The following is a 17,828-nucleotide window of genomic DNA, read 5'->3' on the forward strand; positions in this document are numbered from 1 at the left end:
AAGAACGCTCGGGGGGGGGGGGGGGGCGGTGAAGCTGGTCCCAGGTGACAAGGAGGGGCAGCCACAGAACCAGCACACAGGCGCGGCAGGGACAGACCCGTGTCTCACCTCTGCGACCTGCCCCTCTCTCTCACCACCATTTCCCTACTCTTAGGGTCTTAGGTCTGAAGGGACCTTCCACCTCCCAGCCACACCCACCCGCCTCTCTCTCTGCCTTGAAGGGACTACTGTGCTATCCCCTTCGCCATGACCACTGCCATACTCCAGCCTCCACGCAGACCAGAGCTACCCTTCCCAGCCACCCTTCCCAGGCCCCTTCCCCCCATAGCTCCTGGCACGCCTTCCTCTGTACAGACAGACCCCTCCTCCTTCCTCCAGGACACTCTGTCTCTGCGTCTTTCCTTCTGCATCTCAGGACTGACCATCCACCCTCAGCTCTACCCCTAGTCAGGTGAGTCCACCTGGCCATGAGACATCCACTAGCTGCCCCTGCTCTGCAGGATCTGCACTCGCCTGCCCCCAGCTCAGTGGGGCCCCAGCCGTCATGCAGAAACTCTGGGTGTCATCCCTGACATCTCCTTCCCCTTCCACATCTAATTTATCCAGTTCCCTAGATTCTCTCCAAAATGTCTTCCCAAGCATTTCACTCCCAAACCTCCCCACATGACCACCATCATCAGATCTCGACCATCTCTTCCTGAAAACCTTGACCACCTACTAAGCTCTGTGCAAGGACTCTGCTGAAGTACAGCCTGACGGTGTCCCCACTGACCCCCAGCTGCCTACAACCTCTCTGCTCCCTCCTTCACACACCAGTGCTCACAGGCAGGGGCCACACTCCCTAGCGGAGCAGAGTAAGCTCCCAGGAAATGTGTGCTGAGTGAAAGCGTAAAGAGAGGGAGGGAGTGGAGGCTGGCTAAAGAGACTGCAGGCTTGGAGGGATGGGGACGCAGGTGGGGACGCAGGGCACAGCCTGACTCCATCGGATCTTGCTGCCCTCTGGCCCTCCTGCTCTACCAAGTGTGTGGCCTTGATCCACACACTTTCCTCTATCTGTTGCCACTGCCAGGGATGGTCTCCCTCCCCTTCCTCACCAATCTCATCTCCCACTGACGCCCAGCCTGACCTTCCCACCCTAACATTCACACCCCCGGCAGCTTTGTGCTTCCTCTTAGTACTTCCCACCATGTGATGTCTTAGGCCCCCTACTTATTTGTCTGGTTTGCTGTCTGTCTCTCCTACTTGCACAGAAGCTTATCGAGGACGGGGTCCTTGTTTGTTCTGCTCCTTACTCTGTATTCCCAGCACCTAAAATGCTGCTAGTATGTAAGTACTGGGTGACCCAGTGCAGTAGATGGACTGATGAGTGGATGAGAAATGCTGGTGACTTCATGATAAACAGAGGGGAGAAAACTGGGCAGACGTGTGAGTGAACATGGTGCACAGAGGTATGCATGCGTGGGCAGTGGGCATGATGGAAGGTGGACACATGAGGGCCACAAACTGGGTGCGTGTGTGCTGTGATGAACAGTCACTGCAGTGGGGGGTAGTGGCTCTGGGGCTGACTGTCCGGGTTCAAACCCCAGCTCTACCACTAGGGCTGACTGGCTGTGTGTCTGTGGACAGGGCATGGACCTTCCCCGTGGCTCTGTGTCCTCATCTGTAGGGAGTGCTTGCAGATTGCTGTGATGATCAGGACACGTAAAGTGCACAGAATCAGTGCCTGCCAGGTCACGTCTAGCATACGCTGCTACCGTGCACATGGACCACGGCCACAGACATGGGACAGGCACATGGCATGCGCAGGCGAAGGAGACTCACAGGTTGGTGGGGCTTAAACAAAACATGGAGCTGTATGGGACGATGGGTCGCGGGCCACTCCTCATCACATCATCAGCTTCCACCTCCTTCTTCCCCTCAGCTTGGCCTTCCAGGTCCACATTACCACCTACAAGGACACAGGGCCACCAAGTTAGAGGTGTGGTGCATGTGAAGCCCTCATCACCCAGGTCTTACCCAAAAAACAGACACAGTCCCAGCCCCAACCCCACCGGCCTTCAGAGACCCAGCCAGGGAAGGGCGTGTGGCTAAGAACACAGCTTCACATGAGACTCCCTCCAATCATGGACAGATCATGACTGAGGACTGAGCCAGCACTGGAGGCCCTTCCTCACCTCTCCCTGCACAAGGGTCAGGGCAGGGGCAGCACCAGGCCCCGTGCGGCTGGCTGTGGGCCTCTGCCTCCACTAGGGGCCGCTGGTCTAGATGTTCTACTGACACCCAAGTCCCCCTCGCCCCTCGGCCCCAGAGACCAGGGCCAGCAGGCTTCCCGCCCCACCCCACCCCTGGTTCAGGGCTCAGTGCCTCCTCGAGAAAAGGCACCACTGCCCCACTGCTTCTGCAGGGATCGTGGGACAGCAGGGCAGGGAGGGGCAGGGGCCAGCCCTGGACACTCTTCTGAACCTAGGAATCCAGGCAGACCCTGCCCGGGATTCTCTCCTTCAGGACCCTGGCAAAGGTCTGCAGAGCCAGGGCGGTGACGCAGGGAGAACTTCAGCAGAGCCCACATCTCATATGGGCTCCTGCTCGGTTCCTCACTGCTCATTCCCGGGTCCCTAAGCCCCCATCCTTTGCCTTCCCACTAATCAAACTACCCAGGGTTAAGATGTCTTGTTAAGTAGATTCTCTTAGGTAGATTCTTATTCTTGTTAAGTAGATTCTGGTGTCTGTACGTAGTGTTTTTCTCACAGTGACTTTTCATTTTTCACTATCCCAAAGTATGTTTCCATTCTTGTGGGTTAACAGAGTTCCCAAGACCTCAGGGATGCCCAGGAACACAGGGCAGTGACTTGGAGCCAATGCCTACTACTGTACCTCATTTTTACTTCTTACAAGAAACATAAACACAAAGAGGATGTTAAAAGGCAGCAGAAACAAGGGTGGTTATCCCCAGAGCCTGTGTGGCCGCCAGTCCCAGAGAGGACCGCTAGCCCGAGAAGCAGCCCTGGGTGCATGTGGAAGAGCTCATAGCAACAGCAGGAGCTCCCTGCTGATGGTGTCATTATATAATCTTCTCAGAGAGAAATTTGGCAATAAAGTCCTAAAAAATTCTATTTATTGATTTAATCTGTAACCTGTATTCACAAAGGAGTTTGTTGTAAGTTCCTCTACGATAACAAAAAAATTACAAAATGTACAATCATAGGAAAAAGACTAAGTATGCAATATTCACATGATTCACCATACTACAGATATTAAAAATGCCTACAAATAGTTTCAATGACAAAAGAAGCTTATGATATTGTAAGTTAAAAAAAAAGGCTGCATACTTGTACATCCCAGATGAGCTCAACTCCAAAACAATAATATATGTGGGGAGAGAAATAACACCAAAACAATAACAATAATTGTGGTGATCTCTCAACAGCTGACAGTAATTTTAATTCTCTTCACTATACTTTTAACATTTGAAAAAATTTTCCATGATGAGCATGCATTATTTTTAAATTAAGAAACGTTTATTATTTTAAAACCACAGTTTTTCTTTTCAGACTCCTCCACAATAACAATAAGGCAGGACCAATATGGACTCGAAGAATTTTGCTGCTCAAAATAAGTGGAACAAAGATGCCAGAAACTGGATGGAAATACTCCTCCTGAAATAGATTTACAGCAACAACAAAAGTCATCAATGAAGTCAAAGAAGACCAAGAAAAACAGGGGAGGATCAAAATGGAACTGCAGCACACTAAGTTCATTGTTCAAAGCAGATTACTAAAAAACAAACAAACAAAAGACCTGACAGTAACAAAAATTAAATCATGAAACAGGACACTCCATCCAGCAAAATGGCCAGATACAGAGCAAGGATGAAGAAAACATTCACGAGAAACAACCACATGCTGGACATGGTCCAAGCGCTTTATGCCTCGTAACAGCACTCACCAGCTTGTGCCATCACCTCTCTGTTCTAGATGAAGAACTGAGATACTACCTCGTGGGGAAATGATCTACCAAGGCTGGGATAAGGGTCCTGAGCCTTGGGCTCACTACAAGGTAGGGAGCTACGTGAGGGTTCATACTAAACTGCTCTTGTCAAAGAGAGCTAAAGTGAGCCCAGACTGGTAGTGCCCTGGGCTTCTGAGAAAGCAAATGTAATGACACAAGCATCCCTCATCTGGTCCTACAGATTGGGCAACCCATCTCAACTTGAAGAGAATTTCAGCCCTACAGACATCCATGCTACAGAATTTCTCTCCTATACATTCAGCAGGGCACTAGCTATATGCCACCCTTGAGAGAACTGAAAAAGCAGTCCATCAATTCATTTTCTATAGGGCTTCATTATCTCACAAAACCCCAGCCAAGAAATGGTGGATTAAGGTCAGTCATATATGAACTCAAAATAAAAAATATCCCCAAACAGACCAGGAAGCAAGGTCACCATGGATGAAAGACAGCAGAAATAAGTAATTGGTTTACACCCCCCCCCCAGACTTCAGATACAAGAATTAAAAAAAAAAATTTAGATGGAGAATATAAAGTAACTAAATATAAATATGTAAATCAATAAAAAATTAATCTTAAAGAAATGAACGAATAGAAGTCTATAAAATTAACCCAGCATTTCCATGACCTGTGACAGAGAAACTTAAAATGGACTCATCCTCCCACTGAAAACAACTATAAAAACTGAACAAAATATATAATGTAAGTGTTTAAAGGCTTTGGGAACAAATCAACTTGGACAGAAGCCAAGAAGCCACAAACCTTGGAGGAAGGGAAGCACAGAGGTGACCCCATATTCCCCCCAGATTTTCCCCTAAGGCCATGTACCTATTTGCAGTGCAAGGAAACAGAACCCAGTAGAAAGCAACACTCTTACAGGGAGGAAGAGAAAAAGACTGGAGTTTGGGAATGACAAAGTCTCTGCGAATGAGGGGCAAAAACCCAGAGTGAAGTGCGGGGAAGACGTGAGTCACTCCATCAGCCCCAGTTAATCCCCCCCGCCCCCCACTGCTGCATATGTGCAAGAGGAGGCTGGCCTCCACTGGAGGAAAACGCCCCTAAGGAAGGTCGTGTCAAAGAAGAGGGCAAGGCTGAAGGCTCGATGCCAGGTGTCAATACCAACAGAGATTTAACTCTGCTGGCACTCAATTTGATTAGGGTTTTTCCTATTTGTGTTAGTGTTCTAGTTACAGAGTTGCACAGATGTGGAATCATTGCCCTTTACCCTACTATAAGGCCTATTATTTCCAGGGCATGGCATTTTCAGGAATGCACATATCATGTTGTAGCAGGAATGTCTGTAGTTAAGAAAGACAGAAAATGATACTGATCAGAAACTCAAGAAATAATAAGTGTTGGGAAGGATGTGGAGAGAAAGGAACCCTCCTGCACTGTTGGTGGGAATGCAAACTGGTGCAGCCACTCTGGAAAACAGTATGGGGTTTCCTCAAAAAAATGAAAAATAGAATTACCACATGATCCACTGATTCCACTACTGAGTATTTACCCAAAGAACAGGAAAACACTAATCAAAAAGATACGTGCACCACTATGTTTACTGCAGCATTATTTACAATAGCCAAAATATGGAAGCAACACAAATATGCAATGATAGATGAATGGATAAAGAAGATGTGGTATATATATATACACAATAGAATATTACTCAGTATTAAAAAGAATGAAATCTTGCCATTCGCAACAATATGAATATGGATATAGAGCGTATTATGCTAAGTGAAATAAGTAAATCCAAGAAAGACAAATACCACATGATTTCATTCATATGTGGAATCGAAGAAACAAAACATTTGACCAAATTAAAAAGAGACAAACAAAAAAATAGACACTTATATACAGAGAAAAAACTGCTGGTTGCCAAAGGGGAGGTAGGTGGGGGAATGTGTGAAATAGGTGAAGGCGATCAAGAGTCCACTTATCATGAGGAGCACTGAGTGATGTATAGAAGTGCTGAATCAGGGCCACCTGGGTGGCTCAGTGAGCGAAGCGTCTGCGTTCAGCTCAGGTCATGATCCCAGGGTCCTGGGATCGAGCCCCACATTCTTCCTCTGCCTCTACACACCCCCACTCAGGCTCTCTCTCTTTCCTCTCAAATAAATAAAAAGAAAAATCTTTAAAAAAAAAAAGAATTGCTGAATCACTATATTATACACCTGAAGCTAATATAATACTGCATGTTAATTATACTTCAATGAAAAAAGAAATGATATAAAAAAAGATCTAAGATGCTATATAAAAAGGAAAGCCAAGAAACTGATAAATCTAAATAAACATGATCTCTATAAAGTCAAAACAATAATAATATCTACTTTGTAAGATTAGAAAAGGGACTAAAATGTTGTCCTACAAAGGAAGTTGGGAGAAATATGATTGCAGCTGCGGCTACAGGGTTATAGCCTTGCTCAAAAGGGAATTTAGAGTAAAAAATAACTATAGGCTTTGTTATGCATGCACAATAGCCATTACAAGGATAACCACTAAAAAAAAATAAAACAGAAATAGAGTTCGTAGCTTTTAAACTAGTAGAGGGAAAAATGTGATTCGTAAGCAAATAAACAACCAATTATTCATTATTTCTAAAAGGAAGCAAAGAAGAAAAAAGCATAGGAAAAATGGAACAAATGTCACAATCTAGAATGGATGAAGCAATAAAAAGGTAAAATAAAACAGATGAAGCAAGTGCAAGTAAACTAATACAATAAATACAAGTCCACTCAACCCGGTTGTTAGCTGACATAGATTATTCAGCTAAAAAGAACTATTCAATTCTTTTTTTTTCTTTTTATTTATTTGAGTTGCTGGATTTTTAAAACATACAGTTATCTGCAGTTTCCAAGACACATGCCTAAAATATAAGGTCACATAAAGGTTGCAAGTCAAAAGATGGAAAAAGATACAGCTGCCAAATGTGTGTGTGTGTGTGTGTGTGTGTGTGTGTGTGTGTGTGTGTGTGTGTGTTTTAAAGAAGTTCAGTTCTCTATCCACATCAGAAAAATACACTTTAAGAAAAAATCATTATTAGGGGCGCCTGGGTGGCTCAGATGGTGGAGCGTCTGCCTTCGGCTCAGGTCATGATCCCGGGGTCCTGGGATCGAGTCCCGCATCGGACTCCCTGCTCCGCAGGATGCCTGCTTCTCCCTCTCCCTCTACCTGCTGCTTCCCCTACTTGTACACTGTCAAAAATAAATAAAATCTTAAAAGAAAAGAAAAAATCATTATTAGAGTGACAGAGAGTCAGTACCAGAGGACAAGAGGCTCAGACCTTGTGAGACGGAAGGGTTCATACACATATAAAAACCCCCAGATACAGAAAGCAATGTATATCTTCATAGAAGTTTTGGGTTTTTTAATGAAGAAATAAAACAAAAATCCCCACAAAAGAGGTTCAGAAACATGGAACTACTATTGTAGAAACACATACGACAGTACTTGGTCATCTGTTAGACTGTTTTCTATAATGAGCTGCATATTTCAAACTATTCGAAGAACTGACAAGTCTAAAAAAAGAAAGATTTCAATGCACCTCACTCAATTATCAATGGCTCAATCAGTCAAAATATTAGTGAATATACAGCATATTTAGCAATACAATTAAAAACTTGATTTAGCAAATATAAAAAGGCCAGTGATTAACTGAACATAATAAAAAAATAATAAAATTTTTTTAAAAGGCCAGTGTTCCCCAAATTAGAGAAAACATATTCCTCTTTTCTTTTTCAAAGATGTATTTATTTATTTGAGAGAGAGAGAAAGCATGAGTGAGAGGGGCAAATGGAGAGGGAGAGAGAATCTCAAGCAGACTCCACACCAAGTGCAGAATCTGACATGGGGCTTGATCTCACACCCCTGAGATCACAACCTGAGCTGAAATGAAGAGTTGGAAGCTTAACTGACTGCACCACTCAGGTACCCCAAAAACATATTCCTCTTAAGCACATGTGGAAACATTTACAAAAGTTGACCATGTGCCAAGCCATAAAAAAATTATAAATATATCTCAAAGGAAACCATCATACAGGTCATGTCCTCTAACCACAGTGCAATTAAGTTAGAAATTAAGGCAGTAATCAGAAACAAAAAGATTAATTAAGATTTAAATTTTTTCTTTGGAAATTGAAAAACAGACTTTAAAGAGTTCATCGGTCAAAAATTATGTATTTATAGGCAGTATAACTGTGTCTACATAGAAAACAAAATAATCTACAGAGAAATTATTTAGGGTAACAAGAAAGTTTACTTGGCAACTCTGGCTGGAAACAAAGCCAGCATACTTAAAAATACAATTTTTTAAACAGTATCATTTAAAAAACAGAACAAGCAACATAACAAAGACAAAAAAAGGAATTTTAGGGCAGTGAAACTACTCTCTATGATACTATAAAGGTAGATGTATGTCATTATTATATTTGTCCAAACCCTTACAACATAAAACACCAAGAGTGAACTCCAATATAATCTATGAACTTTGGGTGTAGGCTCACTGACTGTAACAAATGTATCACTTTAGTGGGGGGGTTGCTTATAGCAAGGGAGGTTGTACATGTGCACTGGCAGTGAGTATACAGCAAATCTATACTTTCTGCTTAATTTTACTGTGAACCCAAAACTGCCCTAAAAAAAAAAAAAACCCAAAAAGATAAACTGTTTAGTACAAGGGGAAAGAGATATAAATACAAAATCAAAGAAGATAAAAATCCTACAATCTTACATTTGAATGACAAATGCCAAAAGAATACATGATATATTCTTCTCTTTAAAAAACAAAAAAAGTACAACATCCATTCATGTTGTCCATCCCTCAACAAAGTAGGTTTTAAAGGGAACATACCTCAACATAATAAAGGCCTTGTATGAAAAACCCACAGCTAACATCATATTCAATGGGGAAAGCTGAGAGCTATTCCCCTAAGATCAGGAACAAGACAAGATGTCCACTCTTACCACTTTTATTCAACACAGTACTGGAAGTCCTAGCCACAGCAATCAGACAAGAAAAAGAAATAAAAGGCATCCAAATTGGTAATGGAGGAGTAAAACTTTCACTATTTGCAGATGACATGATACCCTAAAGAGAAAACCCCAAAGACTCCACCGAAAAACTATTAGAACTGATAAATGAATTCAGTAAAGTTGCAGGATACAAAATCCACATACAGAAATCTGTTGCATTTCTATACAGTACTAATGAAATATCAGAAAGAGAAATTAAGAAACTAATCTCATTTACAACTGCACCAAAAGTAATAAAATAAACTTAACCAAAGAGGAGAGACCTGTACTCTGAAAACTATAAAACACTAATGAAAGGAATCTAAGATGACATAAATAAATGGAGGGATATTCCATGCTCATGGATTGGAAGAACAAATACTGCTAAAATGTCCATATTACCCAAAGCAATCTACAGATTTAATGCAATCTCTATCAAAATACAAACAGCATTTCTCACAGAATTAGAACAAATAATCCTAAAATTTGTATGGAACTAAAAAAGTCCTGAAGAGCCAAAGCAACCTTGAAAAAGAAGGACAAAACTGGAGGTATTACAATCCCAGATTTCAAGATATACTACAAAGCTGTAGTAATCAAAATAGTATGGTATTGGCACAAAAACAGACACACAGATTAAAAGAACAAAACAGAAAGCCCAAAAATAAACCCATGTTTATATGGTCAATTAATCTATGACAAAGGAGGCAATGCAATGGAAAAAATTCTCTTTGACAAATGGTGTTGGGGTGTCGGCCTTTGGGTCAGGTCATGATCCTGGGGTCCTGGGATTGAGCCCCATGTTGGGATTCCTGCTCAGTGTGGAGCCCACTTCTCCTTCTCCCTCTACTCCTCCCCCCTGCTTGCTCTCTCTCCTGCTCTCTCTCTCTCAAAATAAATAAAAAATTTTAAAAAATGGTATTGGGCAAATTGGACCGCTACATGCAAAAGAAGGAACCTGGACCATTGTCTTACACCATACACAAAAATAAACTCAAAGTGGATTAAAAGACCTACATGTGAGGCCTGAAACCATAAAAATCCTAAAAGAGAGAAAAGGCAGTAATTTCTCTGATATTGGCTATAGCAACATTTTTCTAGGTAAGTCTCCTGAGGCAAGGGAAACAAAAGCAATATTAAACTATTGGGACTTCATCACAGTAAAAAGCTTCTGAACAGTGAAGGAAACATTCAACAAAACAAAAAAGGACAACCTACTGAATGGGAAAAGATATTTGCAAATGACATATCCGATAAAGGGTTAGTATCCAAAATATATAAAGAACTTATACAAGTCAACACCAAAAAAACCCAAATAATCCAATTAAAAAATGGGCAGAAGACATGAACATTTTCCCAAAGAAGACATATAGATGGCCAATGGACACACGAAAAGATGCTCAACATCACTAATCATCAGGGAAATGGAAATCAAAACCATGATGAGATATTACCTCACACCTGCCAGAACGGCTAAAATCAAAAACACACAAACAAGCGTTGACAGGACGTAGAGAGAAAGGAACACACGTGCACTGTCGGATGAATGCAAACTGGTGCAGCCACTGTGGAACCAGTATGGAGATTAATTAAAAAGTTAACAATAGAATTACCATGTGATCCAGCCATTGCACTACTAGGTATTTACTAAAGAATACAAAAACACTAACTCAAAAAGATACATGCAAGGGCGCCTGGGTGGCTTACTCAGGTAAGTGTCCAACTCTTGATTTCGACTCAGGTCATGATCTCAGGGTGGTGAGATCGAGCCCTGCATCAGGCTCCACGCTCAGCAGGGAGTCTGCTTGAGATTCTCTCTCTCCCTCTGCCCCTCCTCACCACCACACGCATGCTCTCTCTCTCTCAAATAAAAAGTCTTAAAAAAAAAAAAAAGATACAAGCACCCCTATGTTTACAGCAGCATTATTTACAACAGCCAAACTATGGAAGCAGCCCAAGTGTCTATCAGTAGATGAATGAATAAAGAGGGTGTGATATATGGAATCACAATGGAATATTACTCAGCCATAAAACAATGAAATCTTGCCATTTAAACACCAGAGATGGATCTAGAGAGTATAATATAAGTGAAGTAAGTCAGAGGAAAACAAATAACACAGGATTTCACCCATATGTGGAACTGAATAAACAACAACAACAAAAAAAACCAAGCAAAGAAAAAAAGAGACAAACAGACTCTTCACTACAAAGAAAAAACTGGTGGTTACCACAGGGGAGGTGGGGGTTGGGGATGGGTGAAACAGGTGAGGGAATTAAGAGGACACTTACCATGATGAGCACTGAGTAATGCACAGAATTGTTGAATCACTGTATTGCATACCTGAAGCTAATATAACACTGTACACTAATTCTACTGGAATTTAAATAAGTTGGAAGCTTGGGGCGCCTGGGTGGCTCAGTTGGTTAAGCATCTGACTTTTTTTTTTTAAGATTTTATTTATTTGACAGAGAGAGACACAGTGAGAGAGGGAACACAAGCAGGCGGAGAGGGAGAGGGAGAAGCAGGCTTCCCGCTGAGCAGGGAGCCCGATGCGGGGCTCGATCCCAGGACCCTGGATCGTGACCAGAGCCGAAGGCAGATGCTTAACGACTGAGTCACCCAGGCGCCCCAAGCATCTGACTTTTGATCTCAGCTCAGGTCTTGATCTTAGGGTCGTAAGTTCAAGCCCGCCACCTCAAATAAATAATATCTTTAAAAATATATAAATAAATAAATATCCATACATAAAGGGACAGAATTAAGCATGTATCTTGCTTAATACAAATACAAACTATATTCCAAATAGTTGATGAGGTAAGTTCTTCCTTACAGAAAAGGTTAAAATAATAAATGCATAAAGAATGACAGAATCATAAATTCACCATTGGGTGACACATAATGAAATAACAGACCTGGGTAACAAACATCAGTGTCTACTAAGACCTTTAGGGAAAAGCCTGGTAGAGAAACCACTGTAACAATAACCAGAAGGAAAACACTATGACACTAGATACTATGTATCTCCTTGCTGTAAGGCAACAGAACTATAGACCACCTATGAAGCTTCCCCAAAAGAGGTTAATTTGATTCCAATCAAGGCGCTAGATCTGTAGTTTACAAACAAGGGCAACTTTGCCTCCCAGGGACATTTGGTAACCTCTGGAGACATGTTCTAGTTGTCCCAATCAGAGGGTGCTGCTGGCATCTGGAGGATGAAGGCCAGAGATGCTGCTGAACACCCTAAAACCCACAGGACTGCCACCACCAACAAAACAAGGTTCAGAAGATCTGCCTTAGATCTAATTTCCATTTAATAGGAGATACTGAGGATAGAGGAATGTACTAAATGACACCATGATGCAATCAATCAAATGCAGAACGTGGGAAATCCTCCAGAACAAATGACATAGTTTCTTCAACAAAAAATGGTATGCATAAAATAAGAGGGGAGATATTGTTATAGAGTAAAAGAGACACAGATCAAGCAACAGCAGATGAGTAAACCTTGTTTTGATCCTGATACTAACAAATCAATTGTAAAAAGTTATTTTTTAGATAACTGGTAAAATTTAAACTTGGGATAGATATTAAATAATATTATTAATTATTATCAATATTGCTGTGTATAACAACACTTTGTGGCTGTTACATCCTTAATTTTTAGAGATGCTTACAGACACAGTTATACCTAAAACAATATACAAAAAGCATAGGGGAAAAAAAAGGAGAAGATTCAAAGTGAAGATTATCAAAATGTGGATAACTGCTTAAGAGTAGGTGACAGAATATGAGGATTCATTATACTTGTGTCTCTACTTTCAATGCTTCAATTTTCCACAGTAAAAAAGTTTTCCTTTAAACAGCCTGGAGAGAAGACAGAGCCACACAGAAGAGTAATTTAGACTAACGGCTGGTTTCTCCACAAGAATGGCAGGAGGCAGAAAGACAGTGGAATGGTTGCACTATGGACAGAAAATAATTAACAAACTAGAATTCCATATAAAACAAAACTACTTTTTACTAACAAAGGTAAAATAAAGATTTTTCAAGCAAATTGAGAAAATTTTCCACTATCAAACCCCACTAAAAGAAATCAGAAAAGATGTTGTTCAAACACAAGGGTGGGGGGAAGCCAAATGGATGATCCAAAATACAAGAATTGATGAAATATTAGGACGTATAATGATATCAACAGCAAAAAAAAAAAAAAAAAAAAAAACACATAAAGAAACTTCTGCCATGTGGAAATTCAAAACTACACTTATAAATAAGTCATGGATCAAATAAGAAATCATAATGAAACCTGGAAAAAGATTTAGAAGTATGAAAACTATGTGTCTGAAAACTTGTAAGACAACTAAAACCCTTCTTAGAGTAAAGGGTAAAGACTTAAACACATTAGCAAAGTAGAGGAGCTTAAATACCAGGAGCTGAGTATCCACCTAATAACTGGGAAATAGAATATTATGATGAAGACATAGAAAGTGGAAGAAAAAATAATAAATAAGAACAGAAATAAAACAGAAAACAAAGACACAATGGAGAAGATCAAGAAAGCCAAAAATTGAGACTACCAAAAATTGATAATCTATTTAACTTGACAAACATTTAGGGGAAAAAGGGGTTACCAAGGGAAGGAAAGAAGGAAGGAAATTAGAAATGTTGCAGTGACCACAACTACAAATCCAGCAGAAACTAAAAAGATAAGAGGCTATCCCACAGATAATGGCAGTTACCTCTACTCAAGTTCTCCCTGTATCCTCTATAAACTACACAGCCAGCAAGGAAAGGTGATAAAATAATCCGCAGTCCACACCTACACCATATGGGAAATAAGAAGCACAAGGTTGAACTTACATGTAAGTGAGGAAATGAACCCTGAAGCCTGCACGCTCAGGCATCAAGCAGGGATTGTGTGGAGGAGGGAAAGGACAGCAGGGTCAAGGTGACGGTGGGACACGGACACACCATCAACAGGTATTCATCCGTGGAAGAGGGGGCCCCACCCTAAGCAGAAGAATACTGAAATCAGAGCCCTGCTATTGGTGACTCCCAGGAAGTATGCGGGACTGACAACAGCAGCCTCGGAAAGACACTGATTCTGGAGGCAAAAGGCATACTTGGAAGGGAGCAGCACACTTCAGTTGCCTGGTGATGAAGGGAAAGAAAGAAACAAGTGGCTGCGGCCCAGGATCCTCCAGAGATGGGGTGTCACCACTGAACTAGAACTGGACAGCAGGCCCAACAAGGTACCACTGAATAAAGAGACTGCATTTCATGGAACTGACAGAAGAGGGTGCTCTTGAACCAGAGAGCAAGAAGCCACCCGAGCCCCTCCCTCTTCGCCACAAAATCACATGTAATTACTGGTCTAGGAAAATTCAACACACTCCCTCATTATCAGAAAATGGAACCCCACATTCCTACAAAGCTCCTACCAAAAGAAAACAGAAAGTAAGGATGAAACGTTTCAGCTAATAAAAATACTCCACAAAAAAACAACTGCAAAGCAGAGGAAAAGCAAACTACAACACAAATTTCTAACATGAATCAAATATAATTAAACCAGCAACTGCTAATAAGAAAAACCACCACAAGTAAGATTAAAAGCTCAAAATAAAAATGTATGGAAAACCAGGAGATGAGAGATGAGAGTTGACCAAACTCAGGAGAGACACTGAAAAAGAAATCCCCTGAAAAATGAAGTTAAAGAGAAAGACAAGACTGCCTCAGAAACCACAAGGAGTCCAAGGGAAAACAGACATGACTGAAATTATAGCAAGAAGAAAAGAAAACAGGGGTCAAATAAGCCATGAGGAAAAGTATGAAAGAGGGAATGAATTTTCAAAAGAATCAGAGAGAAAGTGATCTATAGAAGACAAAGTAGATCAACATCTGTACAACTGGAACATCTGAAAAACAAAAGTAAAACAACGTAACAGAACTAACATTTAAGACTACAATCCCAGAATTTTTTCCTGAAAGGAAATAGCACCTGTCAATTGATTTTTGATAAAAATGCCAAAGAAATTCTATGAAAAAAAGGATAATCTTTTCAGCAAGTGGCAGCAGAACAAATGCATGTCCATGCAAGGGGGGAGGGAGGTGGGGATTAAGAAAATCTTCTACCCTAACCTCATGCCATATGTAAAAATTAACTCAAGACTTGAGCTCTTAGAAAGATCCATCCCACTAAGCACAACAGAAACCCCCTAGGCATCCTGTATAAGGCAAACGTAAGAAGATTCTGAAAGGTGGAGAGAATCCAGATCAGTTAGGGACCTCGGGGCCTGAGGAACAACACAGCAATAAGTTTTTCTTTTCTGGGTTTTCTTCTATGCCTCATCTAACCTTGGTGCAGGAGGAGCCAGCAACCCAGAAATCTCAGCAGGCACATATTTTTAAAAGCCCCCCAAAAAGCCAGCTCTCCCTAATGACAAGACCAGGAAAGATGCAGCCTAGCAAGACAAGAAACTTATAGATTATATGTCTATATATTATATAGACAGTAACCACTCTACTACAGGCAAACACCCCAGAAAAAACTGCAACTCTACCCTGGCTCAGATGAGCAGAGACCAAGTCGAAAGTGCAGACTTCTATCCTCACTAGCCTGTAATGAGGTACCCCAAAGCCCCTGCCAGTGTGGAATCAGAGAGGGCCAAGTAGGGAGCATAGACTTTCATCCTCGCCCTGTGAGAACAGGACCCCCCAATCCATGTGATATCAGTAAAGATCACATGGGTAGTCTGAACTGCAATTTCTACACAGAAATAATTAGGCATCTCTTCCTTTTACTTGCCAGAGTGAATCATAGTAGAAAGCCAGGACTTTACCACCACCCAGAGGCAATGAAATCTACCCCCCAGCCCCGTGTCAATGGAGGTCATGTGGGGAGCAGCAACAAGGCACTCCCACCTCTCTCAGATAGGGTGGTATCATGGAGCCCAGCAGGAACCAGGAGCCTGCCCCACTGGGTGTGGGTGTCAATGAAAATCAAATGAGAAACCTGCGCTTTCACCTCCATCTGTCAGTAATGAGGCAGCTCACCCACCCTCCCCCCTACTGGAGGGGTATCACAGTAGGCCTGCTAAAACAGAAGACTTCAGCAAAACTCAGAGGTTTAGAATATAATATTAAAATATCTAGAGTTCAATAAAAAATCACTTGTCACACCAAGGACCAGGAAAATGTTAATTTGAAAAGACAATCAATAGACACCAAGATGATACAGATGTTAGAATTATCTGAAAATAATTTTAAAGCACCCATCATAAAAATGCTTCAGCAGACAATTAAAAACACACCTGAAACAAATGAAAAAATAGAAAAACTCAGCAAAGAAATAGAAAATTATAGCAAATACATAGAAGATATAAAGAATTAAATATAAATTTTAGAACTGAAAAATACAATAACTGAAATGAAAAACTCAATAGATGGGCTCAACAGCAGAATGGAAGGCACAGAGGAAAGAATCAGTGAACTAGAAGACAGAACACTAGAAATTACCCGGTCGGAACAACAGAGAGAAAACAGACGGAAAAAAGGGAGCGGAGCTTCAGGCCCCGGGACTGGGACAAAAGAGCCCCCAGGCTTCCAGAGCCTGGAAGGGGAAAGAGGGCGGAACTGAAGAGGTGCTCGAAGACAGAATGGATGAAAAAACTTCCAAATTTGGCAAAAAGACACAAACCTACAAATTCAAGAAGCCGAGCAAATCCCAAACACAATAAATCTAAAGAAACCCATGCCAAAATACAGCATAATCAAACTTCTGAAATATAAAGACAAAGAAAAAAATCTTGAAAGCAGCGAGAGAGAAACAACAGCTTACCTATAGGAAGAAAACAATTCGAATGACAGTGGATTTCTCATCAGAAACCATGGAGGTCAGAAGGAAGAGGCACACGTTTTTTTCAAGTGCTGAAAAAAAAAGAACTGTCAACCCAGAATTCACACCCAGTGACACCATCCTTCAGGAATGAAGGGAAAATCCAGACACCCTCAGAGGAAGGAAAACTTAGAGAACTTGTCACCTGCAGACCTGCCCTAAAAGAAATACTAAGGAAGCCCCTCCAAACAGAGAGTAAATTATGAAGGAAGAAATATCGAAATATCAGGAAAGAAGAAAGAACAATAGAAGAAGTAAAAGCATGGATAAATACAAAACACTTTCCTTCTCCTCTTGAGTTTTCTACATTATGTTTGACATTGAAGCAAAAATTATAACACACACTGATGTGGTTCTAAATGTATGTGGAGGAAATGATTATGACATTTATACATAGGAAGGAAAAAGAGAGATAAACCTACTATATTTCACTTATAATGGGAAAATAACAACCCCAGTAGACTGTGATAAGTTATATATATAATGTAATACCTAGAGCAACCATTCAAAAAACAACACAAAGAGATTCACTCAGAAGTACTACAGATAAATCAAAGTGAAATTCTAAAATATATACAAGTAACCCACAGAAGGGCAAAAAAAAAGAAACTAGAGAAATCAAAAACAGAAAGAATAAACAAAAATTAAACAGCGGACTTGTTATAACATATACAATTACATCAAATGTAAATGGTCTGAATATGCCAAATAAAAAACAGAACTGAAAAAGTGGATTAAAAACATGACCCACTCATATGCTGTCCATAAGAAACTAACTTAAAATATAACCATATAGCTAGTTTGAAAGTAAAAAGGTGAAAAAGATATACCATACAAATATTAATCAAAATAAAGTAGGAGTAGGTATATTCATATCAAATAAAGTAGACATCAGAGCAAAGAAAATTATCAGGTACA

The 17,828-nt window shown here is 41.0% G+C and overlaps 1 protein-coding gene across 19 annotated transcripts in view; it reads right to left on the reverse strand.

The window, feature by feature from the left end:
• Nucleotides 1–17,828, reverse strand: part of CACNA1B (calcium voltage-gated channel subunit alpha1 B) — a 181,571-nt gene that overhangs the window by 53,941 nt on the left and 109,802 nt on the right. For all 19 annotated transcript variants that reach the window (XM_035723562.1, XM_035723560.1, XM_035723553.1 and 16 more), the window contains one exon: nt 1,822–1,948. In XM_035723562.1, coding sequence (XP_035579455.1) covers nt 1,822–1,948 — 127 coding nt within the window. The remainder of the gene's footprint in view (nt 1–1,821; nt 1,949–17,828) is intronic.

Source organism: Zalophus californianus, chromosome 13 (genome assembly GCF_009762305.2).
Source record: "Zalophus californianus isolate mZalCal1 chromosome 13, mZalCal1.pri.v2, whole genome shotgun sequence".
NCBI classification, from domain to species: Eukaryota; Metazoa; Chordata; class Mammalia; order Carnivora; family Otariidae; genus Zalophus; species Zalophus californianus.